Here is a 13,775-nt window from a genome sequence, read left to right as displayed (position 1 = left end):
AAATGAACTCCCTACTCTTTTTCCTCATAGCATACAAGACAGATAGCCCTGCTGTGATACATATATATATATATATATATATATATATATATATATATATATATATACCTATATGGATACATAGATATATAGATATATTTATACCTATAGGTCTACTGATATATATAGATAAGTATTCATTCAGGGATTAGAAGGAGAGCCAGAAGCTTTGCAATGTAATTGTGATCTGTCAACTGTTTTCCATACCCGTGACGTAGGCGCCGGGGCAGTCTCTTGAGCTGCTTCCTCCTTCAGAAGCAAACTTCCAGGGACAGACGAGCGTCGCAACAACGGGGAACTCCCACCACACCGGCGCATGCTGTCAGCCCACCTGGCGCAGGTAGACCAGATGGCTTCGGTCACTTGCAGGGTCCAGTACCTGGAGGACTCTGACCCCTTCGTGTGCACCAACTTCCCCGAGCCGCGGAGACCGCTTCAGATCGACCTGGACCAGAACCTGGCGCTCAGTGAGCTGATTGCGGGGATCCAGAGCCTTCTTGGGGCTCCTCTCAAAGTGAGTCCGGAGTTTGCCGACTGTCAGTCCCGCAGATATATACAACAACATGTTGCCTCTTACTGAAGACGGCAGCTTTTGTTTTGTTATCGCCTGATAACTTTATAGCTTTGATTCGTCTTTGGAAGTGATTTACCATCGGGTAATCGTTGCTGCGAACTTTTTGGGGAAGGAAGGGGGTTGTGGGGTGCGATGGTGTGTTAATCATATCACATATTTCGCGAGAGAAAGGAGCTGTGCAACTAAAACCAACCCCGCACCAAGTTCTTAGATCAGAACTACTGTTCTGCTCCGCCTAATACCTCGATTTGATCGGGACTACTGTTGGATCCGATGGGTCAGGGGGCAGGACTACTGTCTGACCCCCTAGGTCAGAACTGGAGGATTTTTGATAAATATGCGGTGATGAGTCAATGCTTGAATGATGATCCTCTAAACATGAATCCACATGTCTTTCTTTGTTTCAGTTTTTCCTTCTAATTTCCCACACTTTTCCTTTTAATTTCACACACACACACACACACACACACACACACACACACACACACACACACACACACACACACACACACACACACACACACACACACACACACACAGGGAGGAAGGGCTGTTGACAGCAGATATAATGACAGGAAGCTAGAAGTCACAGTAAGACAGTTTGTGAAAATAAAAGACAAGTTATCCAGTGTCTTAAATAGTACTTCCTTGTTGTCCTAGTTAGGATATTGTGATTACCCGCCTACTAACATTCATCCCTATCTTCGTTGACTATTGAGTATGAAACATATACTCCATACAATACAAGGATGAAAATGTATGTCACAAACCATTGTCTGGAGGTCGCTTTCTGATCATCTAATTTGATCTAGTCATAAAATCTGAAGGTCTTCTCGTGAGTTAGTCAACTACAGGTAACTAGCCATCATCTGGATTCTGGAGATCTTGTTGGTTAAAATGTTGATTCTTTAACTTGCTTCCAATTTTTCAATAAAACCTATATTCACTGGATCTGGTCTGTCTGTCTGTCTGTCTGTCTGTCTGTGTCTGTGTCTGTGTCTGTGTCTGTGTCTGTGTCTGTGTCTGTGTCTGTGTGTGTGTGTGTCCCAGGTGGAGGACAGTACCCTGCAGGTGTCTTCCAGGGGGAATTATGTGGACCTGGAGTGTTCTCTGGCGGAGCAGAGAGACGACCTGGGGAACTTCTACCAGGACATAGAGTAACTTACCCCCTTCCTCACAAACCAATCAAATTCAACCACTGTCCAACAAAGCAGTGAGACAATTCTAACAGAGCAGTCAGACAGGTTGAACAGAATAGTGGGAGGGCTCTAACGGTAGTGAGACAGGTCTAACAGCAGTGAGACGGCTCTATCGTAGTGAGACAGGTCTAATTGCAGTGAGACAGGTGTAATAGAGTAGTGAGACAGTGCTAACGACAGTTTGACAGGTCTAACAGCAGTAAGACCAGTCTCACAGAGCAGTGAGACAGGAATTGCCGTGCAGTGAGACCGGTCAAACAGCAGTGAATAGGTCTTAAAGTAGTGAGACAGTTCTAACAGAGTGGTGAGACAGATCTAACAGAATGGGGATACAGATCTAACAGAGTGGTGAGACAGGTCTAACAGAGTGGTGAGACGGGTCTAACAGAGTGGTGAGACGGGTCTAACAGAGTGGTGAGACGGGTCTAACAGAGTGGTGAGACGGGTCTAACAGAGTGGTGAGACGGGTCTAACAGAGTGGTGAGACGGGTCTAACAGAGTGGTGAGACAGGTCTAACAGAAGTGAGACCGGCCTAACAGAAGTGAGACCGGTCTCAAAATAATGAGACAGGTCTTACAGCATTGAGAAAGTTCTAGCATAGCAGTGAGACGGGTCTAGAAGTAGTGACACAGCAGGAAAATGTAGTTCTCCCGGGACGGTGGTACAATTGTGGTACAATGATGTCACCACGAAAATCCTTTTCTTAAATTTTCCATTTATAGCCTAACATTTTCTCTTTACCACAATCTTCTCTCTCTCTCTCTTCTCTTTCGCTCTCTCTCTCCAGAAATGGGAAGAAGCCCATCCTGATTTTGCGGACTCTGCTATCTGTACGGGTGAACTGCATTCTGGGTAATTACTTTCTTTCTTGGATCTGGTGGAACATGTAACTACGCTTACAATGATGGAAAAATATCTGAAAGAACATGACTTACTACTACCTAACCCAAACCCATATTCTCAGAATATTTTTGCTTTAGTCTAATGGAATTTATTGAGTGTAAAGCTAAGGGTAAGATAAATTGGGAGGGGTTAGGTTTATTAAGGAGTTATGGTCAGGGCTATTTAGGGTTGTGGGTGTGTAAGGGTTACCTAGGGTTAGGTTAGACCCGCTCTCTGATGTTTTTTTAGGTGAAATGCATCCAGCATTTATTAAGACACATCCGCAATATAAACACAAGAGTGGAAAACAGAAAAAAGTCAGAACTCAAAATACAGGCGAGAAGAGCAAAGTACAAGGCTCCCTGTTTCGCACCAGTCGCATGATAGAAACGTCATCAACGGGGAACAATTCGCCAGGTAGGAAGCTATCTAACCTAACCCGAACAACACGGGACTGCACTGGCCTTTCTCTGACTAGTTACAAAGAACCGGAGTACCACAGAGTTCTCCAGGACATGGGTCCTAGTACGCCCAGTTTACTGCAGGGGCCTTGGTTTTAGGATGGCATGTGCTTAGCTATTTCGGCTTCAGTTTGGAGCTCTTTTCAGGGCTACCCTTTGGGGCCAGATTCTTATCAGACCCGCCTCAAAAAAAAAAAAGAGGAGTGTCTAGCTGCCATGGTAGGAGGTGGTATGGGTATGTGTGTGGGCTTACAGGGGCTTTGGGTTGGTCAAGCCACGTCGCACCCCTTCGGTGGTTAAAATGTTCCTCAGCCTCAGGGCTCGTGCCAGCCGGGGGGAACGTATCCCTTCTGTTGTCCGGGGATGATTAGTGTTAGTAAGGGATATGGTTATGGCTGGTTGGAGTTACTTTGGAAGAGTTTGAGTGTGGTGGGGGGAATTGCAGGCTCTTATCTTCTAAGACATGGAGGCAGAAACAAGCTACTTCAACATCATTAGCACAAACAGGAAATACCACGGCCAGCACATCGCACAACTTCCTGGCACTATAGGATAGCTGACCTGTCTGCCTGTTTGTCTCGCTCTTTGGGTATTAGTGTAGAATGTTGCATGTTTATTTCGAACTCTGAGTCACACACGTGACACACATTACCCACTAACACACTACATACACTACTCACTACCGCACACACCACTAGCACACACCTATGCATGTATACACACACTCAAACACTAAAAACACACGCTGTAGGAGACGCACTCAGAACAAATCACATGAGGTGGATCACACACTGGCAGTGTTGTGTGTACCCAGCTGTCGGATGTCTGAGTCATGCTCTATTAGTGACCCAAAGACACAACAGATTCAGATATCATGAGGTCATCAGAACCACACGCGAATACTACAAATACAACAGCAGTTTATTTATATAGTAAACTGCAACCTTGTGTGTGCGTGCATGCGTGCGTGCGTGCATGTCTGCGCGCGCGTGCATGTGATGAAAGTAAACAGAACTGTTTTGATTGTTCTGAAAGTTCGTTCTAAATATGTGATAGATGGAAACTAGCAATTAGTTCTAAATATGTGTTAGATAGAAAATAGAAGTTAATTCTAGATATTTGGGAGATAGAAACTCCATAACTTGGGGTTATGGCGCGGCCATAACCGGGGATGCGTAACGTCACTTGTGTCACTACTGCGCTTTTGCGTAACTTACGGGAGATCGAAAAAAAAACTAAACAACAAAATACATTGAGCAGCTACTTGTGCGTTCGCCACCTGTAAAGAAAAGGGAAATGTAGCCGGAGCAGAAGAAAATTATTTTTTTTCGAAAAAGTGGCACCAAGATGTGCCGTGGCTCGAAACGAATGATAAGCGCAATGAAATGTGCGCTCATGTGCGCTGTGCACTGCGCCGTGCGCACACACTGGAGAACTGCGCAAAATCAGCTGATCGCAACGTTCATTTTGTCAGATAATCAAACGCTCCGTGGTTGAGCTGCTGCAGTTTGATAAAAAAAAAAAGGTGACGCAAAAAACCCCTGTGAAACTGGGTACGTTTCATAAGATCCAATGTTACGTGTGGAGCTATGTCTGGGGTGCGTACCAAACACCATCTCCTGGTACTCAACTGAGTAACTCTATGAAGAAGTTATGTGCACCCCTCCCCTGGTAATAGATATGTATTAAATGTATACTAGACATTAGTTTGAAATATGTTGTAGAAATAACGAGAAGTAAGATCTATATATGGTAGATAGAAACTATCAGCAGCATTGTGAATGTGTTCCGCTGAACAGGATGTAAGCAGCCATTGACTGGGAACCTTCTTTGACCCTTGGCACCTATATCCTGTGTTTAGGGCATTTAGCAGACGCTTTTATCCAAAGACATACAATTGTCAGAAGAAAGTAAAACAACATCGCTGTCGGTACAGCAAGGATGTGCATAGAACAAGTGTCAACCACTTACACTTGCTAGGTTAACCCATTCCCCTTCGACCACAAAGGTAGCTAGGATAAGACGCTACGCAATGCTTAGTTCTATTTTCAAGTGCCAGGACGTACAACATACAATAAGTGTGTACATTTAGTGCCAGGACGTACAACATACAACAAGTGTGTTAGAGGGTTGTTTTCCGGAGGAGAAGGGGTGGTGGGGGGTAAGGCGGTAGGCTATGCAGAGTCCAGGTTAACTCTGAAAAAGTGAGTCTTGAGTCTCTGGTGGAAGCTGGTGAGTGTCTCCTGACATCGACAGGGAGCTCGTTCCAACATTGGGATGCCAAAAGAAAGAAGAATTGTGACTTTGTTGTTTGCCCTTTGCTTGCTCGTGTGTGTGTGTGTGTGTGTGTGTGTGTGTGTGTGTGTGTGTGTGTGTGTGTGTGTGTGTGTGTGTGTGTGTGTGTTGTATAATGTGTCTTGATTTGTATCTCTGTGTATTTTTATATAGAAAAGCAGTATTGATGTGTATCGTGACTCTGTCATGTTTTACAGAGAAGCTGTATAGTGTGTCGTGATGTGTATGCATATATCTGTGTATTTTCATATAGAGAAGCTGTATCGATGTGTATTGGATCTCTATGTAATGTTTTACAGAGAACCTGTATAGTGTGAATTGATGTGTCTGTGTATATCTGTGTGTTTTCATATAGAGAAACTGTATAACTCTCAAGGCCCGGAGCTTCGGCGCGCTCTCTTCTCTCTCAAGCAACTCTTCCAGGTGAGACAGGAAGTCCTTCCTGCTTCACTACTTCCTCTTCCTGTCGGATATAATTCAATGTTACTATGGTCCTCAGTGTGGCTGGCTCTAGGCTAGTATTCTAGTGGTACAATTATCTAACATTATAATCGCATAGTTAAGTGATGTAGGCTAATAGTTTATTAGTAGTATAAATTAGTACTAATACTATAAAGGTGTCGGCAAGTAGCTAGGTTTCATAATTTAGTCTACTCTCTCAACACTACTCGACTAGAAGTCGAGTAGGTTTGAATAATAGTTTTATGTAGTAATGTAGTCTAAAAGACTGAGTGGCAATGTTTATAGCCTTATAATATAGTCTAATCGTCTCATAGTCTAGAAGATTAATAGTGTAGTATAATAGTTGAGACAACTCTAGGCTAGGAGTCTACTGCCAGTTTTCCATTAAACTACAATGGCCTGGCCCGACTCGGTTCGACTCTGCAGCAGTGATTTGCATCTCTATCACAACCGGGATACCCACTTGAAGGTGTCTCTTTAACTGATGACCTGTTTTTCTTGAGTCGATGACACAACAACGCACCACTTTTATTGCATTTTTTGTTTTATTTTAAAGCCTACCATGAAGTTTGAGATTTAAGAGACATTCAATATATTTGGGTTTCGGACAGATGGGAGAGACACAATCATAGCTGCGATGAGGATTTCAGTTCGACGTTTTCAGTTTGAATATCCTTAAACAAAATCTCTGCGCTGCGCTTCTATTCAAACCGGATAAAGACTGTATAAAGACTCTCATACTCTCCGTGCATGAAGCTGCGTCTCATACACAAGACACATCGTTTATTGTATTTTTTAGGACTCTAGGACAGTAGTCTAATAGTTTAGTAGTCTATAGTCTGATAATCGAGTAGTCTAACTGTCAAATAATGCAGTCTAATAATAATATTCTACAACACTGAGATTCTACATTCTATATTCTACGGTTCTGAACTTCTACAAACCTCTAACCCCTGGTTCTTGAGTCTATAACTAGGGGTTAGATGTTTTATACAGGGGTTAGCAAAAGTAATCTGTTGTCAACAACCATTTATAAAATGGCAAACGCCTCAGAACATAAGGAGGATATTTGTGTTATGTTAAGTGTTATGCAAGAAAATCTCTTCTCTGAACAGAGGCTTCTCTCTTTCTTTCTCTCGCTCTACCCAAAGTCCCATACCTATGAAGCTCTCTCTAATTCTCTAACCCTTTAAAGGAACACAATGGCAATATATATAGAGGTATACCTATTTATACAAAGATATCTCTATCTCTATATCTATCGTAACTGGGAACCTGTTGTCCGACTCGTTAAAGTGGTTTACTGCTTCCCGTCAGCTTTCTGCGGGGGTATAAATAGCGTGTTCATCCATGTCCTATTTAACTGTCCTCTCATGCAACAAAAAGAGACTTGTTACATCTTGTATCAACGTTACGATCTTGTTAGCCTCTTCTACCTTAGTAAAGATTGTGACATAGAACCAAACCCTGGCACCCCAAGCAATGGGGTGCAAACCAACATTGCAGTAGGAACCGTGTGTTCACTGTCTGACTCCGCTTTTCAAGGCTGTCTGATTAGTATTGTTGTCTCATCGGATAAATAGCTGCAGGATTGTGCATCGGCAATCTATAACAAGGAAAGAATAATTTCCGTGCAAGGGCTTGCTCTCTCACCAGGCTAGATGGTGTTGTTGATGATGATGATGTTGATGCTGATGATGATGATGATGATGATGTTTTCACAGGACGATGAGGATCTTGTCCCAGAGTTTGTGGTCTCAGAGGGCCTCACCTGCTTCATCAAGGTCGGAGCGGAAGCTGACCACAACTACCAGAACTACATCCTCAGAGGTATCACCAACTAACCCTAACTACATCAGAGGTATCACTAACCCTAACTACATCAGAGGTATCACTAACCCTAACTACATCAGAGGTATCACTAACCCTAACTACATCCTCAGAGGTATCACCAACTAACCCTAACTACATCAGAGGTATCACTAACCCTAACTACATCAGAGGTATCACTAACCCTAACTACATCAGAGGTATCACTAACCCTAACTACATCAGAGGTATCACTAACCCTAACTACATCAGAGATATCACTAACCCTAACTACATCAGAGATATCACTCATCATCTGTTCTGAGCCAGGTCATGCTGTCTGTCTGTCTGTCTGTCTGTCTGTCTGTCTGTCTGTCTGTCTGTCTGTCTGTCTGTCTGTCTGTCTGTCTGTCTGTCTGTCTGTCTGTCTGTCTGTCTGTCTGTCTGTCTGTCTGTCTCTAGCTCTGAGTCAGATCATGCTGTCTGTCTGTCTGTCTGTCTGTCTGTCTGTCTGTCTGTCTGTCTGTCTGTCTGTCTGTCTGTCTGTCTGTCTGTCTGTCTGTCTGTCTGTCTGTCTGTCTGTCTCTAGCTCTCATTCAGATCATGCTGTCTGTCTGTCTGTCTCTAGCTCTGAGTCAGATCATGCTGTCTGTCTGTCTGTCTGTCTGTCTGTCTGTCTGTCTGTCTGTCTGTCTGTCTGTCTGTCTGTCTGTCTGTCTGTCTGTCTGTCTGTCTGTCTGTCTGTCTGTCTGTCTGTCTCTAGCTCTCATTCAGATCATGCTGTCTGTCTGTCTGTCTCTAGCTCTGAGTCAGATCATGCTGTTTGTGGATGGGATGAACGGGGTGATTGGCCACAATCAGACCGTCCAGTGGCTCTACACTCTGACAGGAAGTCTGGTGAGTTCTACTTCCTCCCATGACAACAGCATGTGTTAAGATTAGGGTCTTGTGTTCTGTGTTAGGGGTGTTGGGGTTAGGATCAAGTGTACTCTGTTGGGGTTAGGGTCTAGTGTCCTGTATAAGGGTTAGGGTCTAGTGTCCTGTATAAGGGTTAGGGTCTAGTGTCCTGTATAAGGGTTAGGGTCTAGTGTCCTGTATAAGGGTTAGGGTCTAGTGTTCTGTATAAGGGTTAGGGTCTAGTGTCCTGTATAAGGGTTAGGGTCTAGTGTTCTGTCTAAGGGTTAGGGTCTAGTGTTCTGTATAAGGGTTAGGGTCTAGTGTTCTGTATAAGGGTTAGGGTCTAGTGTCCTGTATAAGGGTTAGGGTCTAGTGTCCTGTATAAGGGTTAGGGTCTAGTGTCCTGTATAAGGGTTAGGGTCTAGTGTCCTGTATAAGGGTTAGGGTCTAGTGTCCTGTATAAGGGTTAGGGTCTAGTGTTCTGTATAAGGGTTAGGGTCTAGTGTTCTGTATAAGGGTTAGGGTCTAGTGTTCTGTATAAGGGTTAGGGTCTAGTGTCCTGTATAAGGGTTAGGGTCTAGTGTCCTGTATAAGGGTTAGGGTCTAGTGTTCTGTATAAGGGTTAGGGTCTAGTGTCCTGTATAAGGGTTAGGGTCTAGTGTCCTGTATAAGGGTTAGGGTCTAGTGTTCTGTCTAAGGGTTAGGGTCTAGTGTCCTGTATAAGGGTTAGGGTCTAGTGTTCTGTATAAGGGTTAGGGTCTAGTGTTCTGTATAAGGGTTAGGGTCTAGTGTCCTGTATAAGGGTTAGGGTCGAGTTTGAGAACCGTGGTCCTAGTGGACAGAGCCGTTATGACAGTGTCTATGTGTTGTCAGTCTCGCCTGGTGGTGAAGACGGCCCTGAAGCTGCTCATCGTGTTCGTAGAATACAACGAGTCCAACAGTCCCCTGCTCATCACAGCCGTCAACACAGTGGACAACAAGAGAGGTTTCTTGTCCCTTTGCTTTTTAAATGGTTGTCTTTCCGTCTTATTTTGGTAACAACAGTATTTCCGTACAGTGGGGTAACTTTTGGAAATACAGAAACAATGCAGAGTTAACGGAAATATACATTTTGGTGTGTGTGTGTGTGTCCTAGATGTTGAGCCTTTTAGGTACGTGATGGACATCCTGGAGGAGAAGAACGGCTTTGACAATGAGCTCCTAATCTACACCATGACACTCCTCAACAAGGTACCAGTACTCCCACTATAACTCAGTCTAACTCCAAGTGTAACCCGCAGTAATACTCATAGCATATCTCTTATAGTTTAAGTATAAAAAGTGTAACTCCCATTATAACTACCAGTTCAAATCCTGTTATTACTCCCAGTTCATTTTCCTGTATAAATCCCAGTATATCTCCCGGTGTAACTCACTCTCATTCTAACTCCCGTTATATCTCCCAGTGTGTCTCCCAGTATAATTCATCATAATTCCTACTCTACCTCCAAGTATATCTCCTATTCTAACTCCCAGAATAATTCTCAATAAAACCAGTATAACTCTCAATACAACTCCCAGTTTAACTCGCAGCACAACTCAGTATATCTCCCAGTGTAACCCCTGTTACTCCCAGTATATATATATGCCAGTCTAACTTCCAGGGAAGCTCCCATTGACAACCAGTAGAAGACTCTGGCCGTACTGGGCAGCTCAGAGTGTCCACCAGTAGGAAACCGTGGTTTTGCTGGGCAGCTCACAGGGTTTACCGGTGGAAGACTGGTTGAACTGACAGTTCCCAGTGCAACCAGTCTAACCAGTGTGCTTGTTGCAGACGGTGGCAGCGCTCCCGGACCAGGACTCCTTCTACGATGTGACGGACTCCCTGGAGCGTCTCGGCATGGAGAGGGTCATGCAGAAACACACCAGCAACAAAAGCCTTGAGCTGGAACTCCGGCAGCAGTTCACCATCTACGAGGTAACCCTCCAGAAGGCCTAACCGCGGGAGTCCTTGCCCAAACCCTAACCCTAGAGGTTAAAACCCTGGAGGACCCATCCCCAAACCCTAGTGGTCTAATCCCTGGAATTTCTAGTTATCTAATTTTTCCTTCAGAGGTCTGAACTAAGCAGGTCCCTAAACCCTAGAGGTCTAAAACCGGTGGCTTACATATCGACGGTGCAACCGGTGCACTGCACCGGGGCCCATGGAGGAAGAATAAAAAAAGACTTAGGCTATCGCCTAGGGTGGCAAAAATGTGTCGGGGGCGCCCTCTGGTGGAGCCCTTAATTAATTAATTAAATTATACGAAAGAAGCAAAATGAAACCACACATGTTCCCAAATTGAACGGACAAGGGAGGGGGCGGGGGAGTCATTGTTAGGGCGCACTGAAACTGTAGTAAGCAGCCCCCCGCTCGGAAGTCCTGTCCAGGGGCACAAAAAAAATATCTGCACCGGGGCATATCACCATGATGTTACGCCACCGTCTAAAACCTACAGGTCTTAACACGAGAGGTCCAAGCCCTTTTGGTCTAGACTCTGAACCGGGTTAGTTTGTATACCCGCAAAGGTTAGTTAGTCTAGCAGCAGCATTAGTGTACCAGCAGGGTTAGTTCGTTTACCCGCAGGGTTAGTAAGTGTACCCGCAGAGGTTGGTCAGTGACCTCTGATACTGTAATGTCGCCCCCTGCAGGCTGCTCTGAGGTACGAGGACGGAGACGTAGAAGACCTCTCACCTCAGCTCCGCAAGGAGCGCCGCAAGGTGTCCAGCGACCAGGAGGGGAGGAGGAGCAGGCGCACCTCGGCCCAGAACCTCCCGGACCTCCTCTCCCCCACCTCCTCGGACATCTCCTCCACCTCCCTCGGGTCGGGCAAGAGGAGCAGCGTCACCTCTGACCTCAGCACCCCCTCCCCTAGTTCCTCCCTGAGAGGATCTCCTCTGCCCCTCCTTCAGGCCGCCAACGGTACTGCAGCCTCACCCACCCTCACCCCGGAAGACCTGCCCCAGAGCCCGTAAGCCACCTCCCACCCTGTGTGTGTGTGTGTGTGTGTGTGTGTGTGTGTGTGTGTGTGTGTGTGTGTGTGTGTGTGTGTGTGTGTGTGTGTGTGTGTGTGTGTGTGTGTGTGTGTGTGTGTGAATCCAGTGTTGATTGTTGTTACTGCCACCTGCTGTTCCACAATGTGTAACTTGCAGAGAGACCTCAATAACACCAACCAGTACTGGCCACCATAAATGCTTAGTTATGGTTCCACGTCGTCACAACACAGGGGGGGTTTACGGACCCTTACAACCTTGCGCCCCTCCTTGCGTCCACCGCAAGGGCCTGACGTGCGCCTCCCAAAAACTGTAACCTTGCATCGACGCAGCAGCAAGGGCTGGGATTGGTCTGCTCACTAAAACCTGACCAAAATAGGTTTGTGACTTTGTCGAAATGTCTGCGTGGTCAATGCGTCGCATCGACGTGGAACCGTAACTGAGCCTTTACTTGCTGCCCACTAACAGTGACCACTACCTACCGACCACTATGTGTGTGTCTCTGTCTTTGCTTCTGTACCTCCCTGGATCTGTCTCTCTTTCTGTCTCTCTCCCTCTCCCTCTCTCTGTCTCTGTCTGTCTCAATGTGTCACTCTGCTGGTGTGGTGTGTTTTCTACAAGGGGCCGGTCTTTTCTCAGCCACCACATGTCTGCAGGGCAGTCACGTCGCTCCAGGCTCTTCTCTAAGGCCGCCTCTGTCTCAGAACAACACTCTGAAGCTAGCAGGTCTGTAGCGCCACAAAGCTAACACCTAGCTAACAGCTTGCAGCACTGTAGTCTCACAAATCAGAATGTAGATTAACGTCTACATTCTGATGGCAGACGATCTGGCCGACATCTTGTGCTAAACGCTAGCCAAATGCTGCTAGCTATCGCCTCGCTAACATCTAGAGGACTTCTGGTCCAAAGTAAACAGCTGGCGGACATCTTGCTAACGACTGGCTAACACCTAACTAGCACCTAGCTGACATCCAGCTTAACTCCGGTGGACATCTGTTCCACACACAGCGAACGACTAGCTAGCTAGGGAGCATGTAGGGGTTAGACAGTACTGAGACAGGTCATTAAGGAGGAGGTCGGGGTTAGACAGTACTGAGACAGGTCATTAAGGAGGAGGTCGGGGTTAGACAGTACAGAGACAGGTCATTAAGGAGGAGGTCGGGGTTAGACAGTACTGAGACAGGTCATTAAGGAGGAGGTCGGGGTTAGACAGTACTGAGACAGGTCATTAAGGAGGAGGTCGGGGTTAGACAGTACAGAGACAGGTCATTATGGAGGAGGTCGGGGTTAGACAGTACTGAGACAGGTCATTAAGGAGGAGGTCGGGGTTAGATAGTACTGAGACAGGTCATTATGGAGGAGGTCGGGGTTAGATAGTACTGAGACAGGTCATTATGGAGGAGGTCGGGGTTAGACAGTACAGAGACAGGTCGTTATGGTGGAAGTAGAGTTTAGCGAGGAGTTAAGGAGGGGGTAGGGTTAGACAGTAAATACAGAGATGGGTCATTAAGGCACAGGTAGGGGTTGGACAGTGAAAACAGAGAGAGGTCATTAAGGGGCAGGTAGGGGTTAGACGTGCTTTCTTGATAAAAAATTATTGAATTTTGTATCTTGCTGCATATCAAATTATTCCCCAAGGACCCATAGCTAGGCTGTAGTCTTGGCCGTAACACTTTTTGTGTGTGTGTGTGTAGTGTGTCTGGTCCAGAACTGTCACCTCGGTCCAGTCCTGAAGACTCATCAGAAGACCGGCGCCTTAAGTGAGTCAAATATTCATCGATACAATCATCAGTATATTCATAAATCACCTGCAGGACATTCAAACTTCAGTCCGTTTTTTTCGGATTATTGCGGCCAAAAATCCTTTGGCAGCTCAAGTGAAGTGAAATATACAATCCTGTGTTTGCACTAATTTTGTTTGAATGATCAAAAAACTGTAATATGGATTATTCAATTTTTTTTTATTATTCTTTAGAAGTCATTGAATGGGAGACGTTGATCAATATATTGTGTTCTTTGTAATCATAAAGAACGTAGTGACGTTTGATTGGGGAAGTGTGATGATATGTCTGCAGCTGACATTTAGTAGATTTGATAACATATAAACCCCTCAAGGACAGTAAAATGACCTAACTACATAATGT

The 13,775-nt window shown here is 45.4% G+C and overlaps 1 protein-coding gene across 3 annotated transcripts in view; it reads left to right on the top strand.

Annotated features, from left to right (window-relative positions):
• Positions 1-103: 103 nt before the first annotated feature.
• fhod1 (formin homology 2 domain containing 1) overlaps positions 104-13,775 on the top strand; it is a 28,448-nt gene continuing 14,776 nt past the window's right edge. The window contains exons 1-12 of one of the 3 annotated variants that reach the window (XM_060070956.1): positions 104-553; positions 1,664-1,770; positions 2,601-2,665; positions 5,807-5,874; positions 7,638-7,743; positions 8,525-8,619; positions 9,493-9,604; positions 9,755-9,849; positions 10,433-10,576; positions 11,290-11,609; positions 12,253-12,357; positions 13,326-13,391. In XM_060070956.1, the coding sequence (XP_059926939.1) occupies positions 356-553; positions 1,664-1,770; positions 2,601-2,665; positions 5,807-5,874; positions 7,638-7,743; positions 8,525-8,619; positions 9,493-9,604; positions 9,755-9,849; positions 10,433-10,576; positions 11,290-11,609; positions 12,253-12,357; positions 13,326-13,391 (1,481 nt within the window). In that variant the 5' untranslated portion in view covers positions 104-355. The remainder of the gene's footprint in view (positions 554-1,663; positions 1,771-2,600; positions 2,666-5,806; positions 5,875-7,637; positions 7,744-8,524; positions 8,620-9,492; positions 9,605-9,754; positions 9,850-10,432; positions 10,577-11,289; positions 11,610-12,252; positions 12,358-13,325; positions 13,392-13,775) is intronic. The other 2 variants (XM_060070957.1, XM_060070958.1) reach the window with 2 other exon arrangements.

The sequence above is a fragment of the Gadus macrocephalus genome, chromosome 14 (genome assembly GCF_031168955.1).
Source record: "Gadus macrocephalus chromosome 14, ASM3116895v1".
NCBI classification, from domain to species: Eukaryota; Metazoa; Chordata; class Actinopteri; order Gadiformes; family Gadidae; genus Gadus; species Gadus macrocephalus.
The sequence above is the reverse complement of the archived record's forward strand: the minus strand, read 5'-3'. Positions and strand labels throughout refer to the sequence as shown.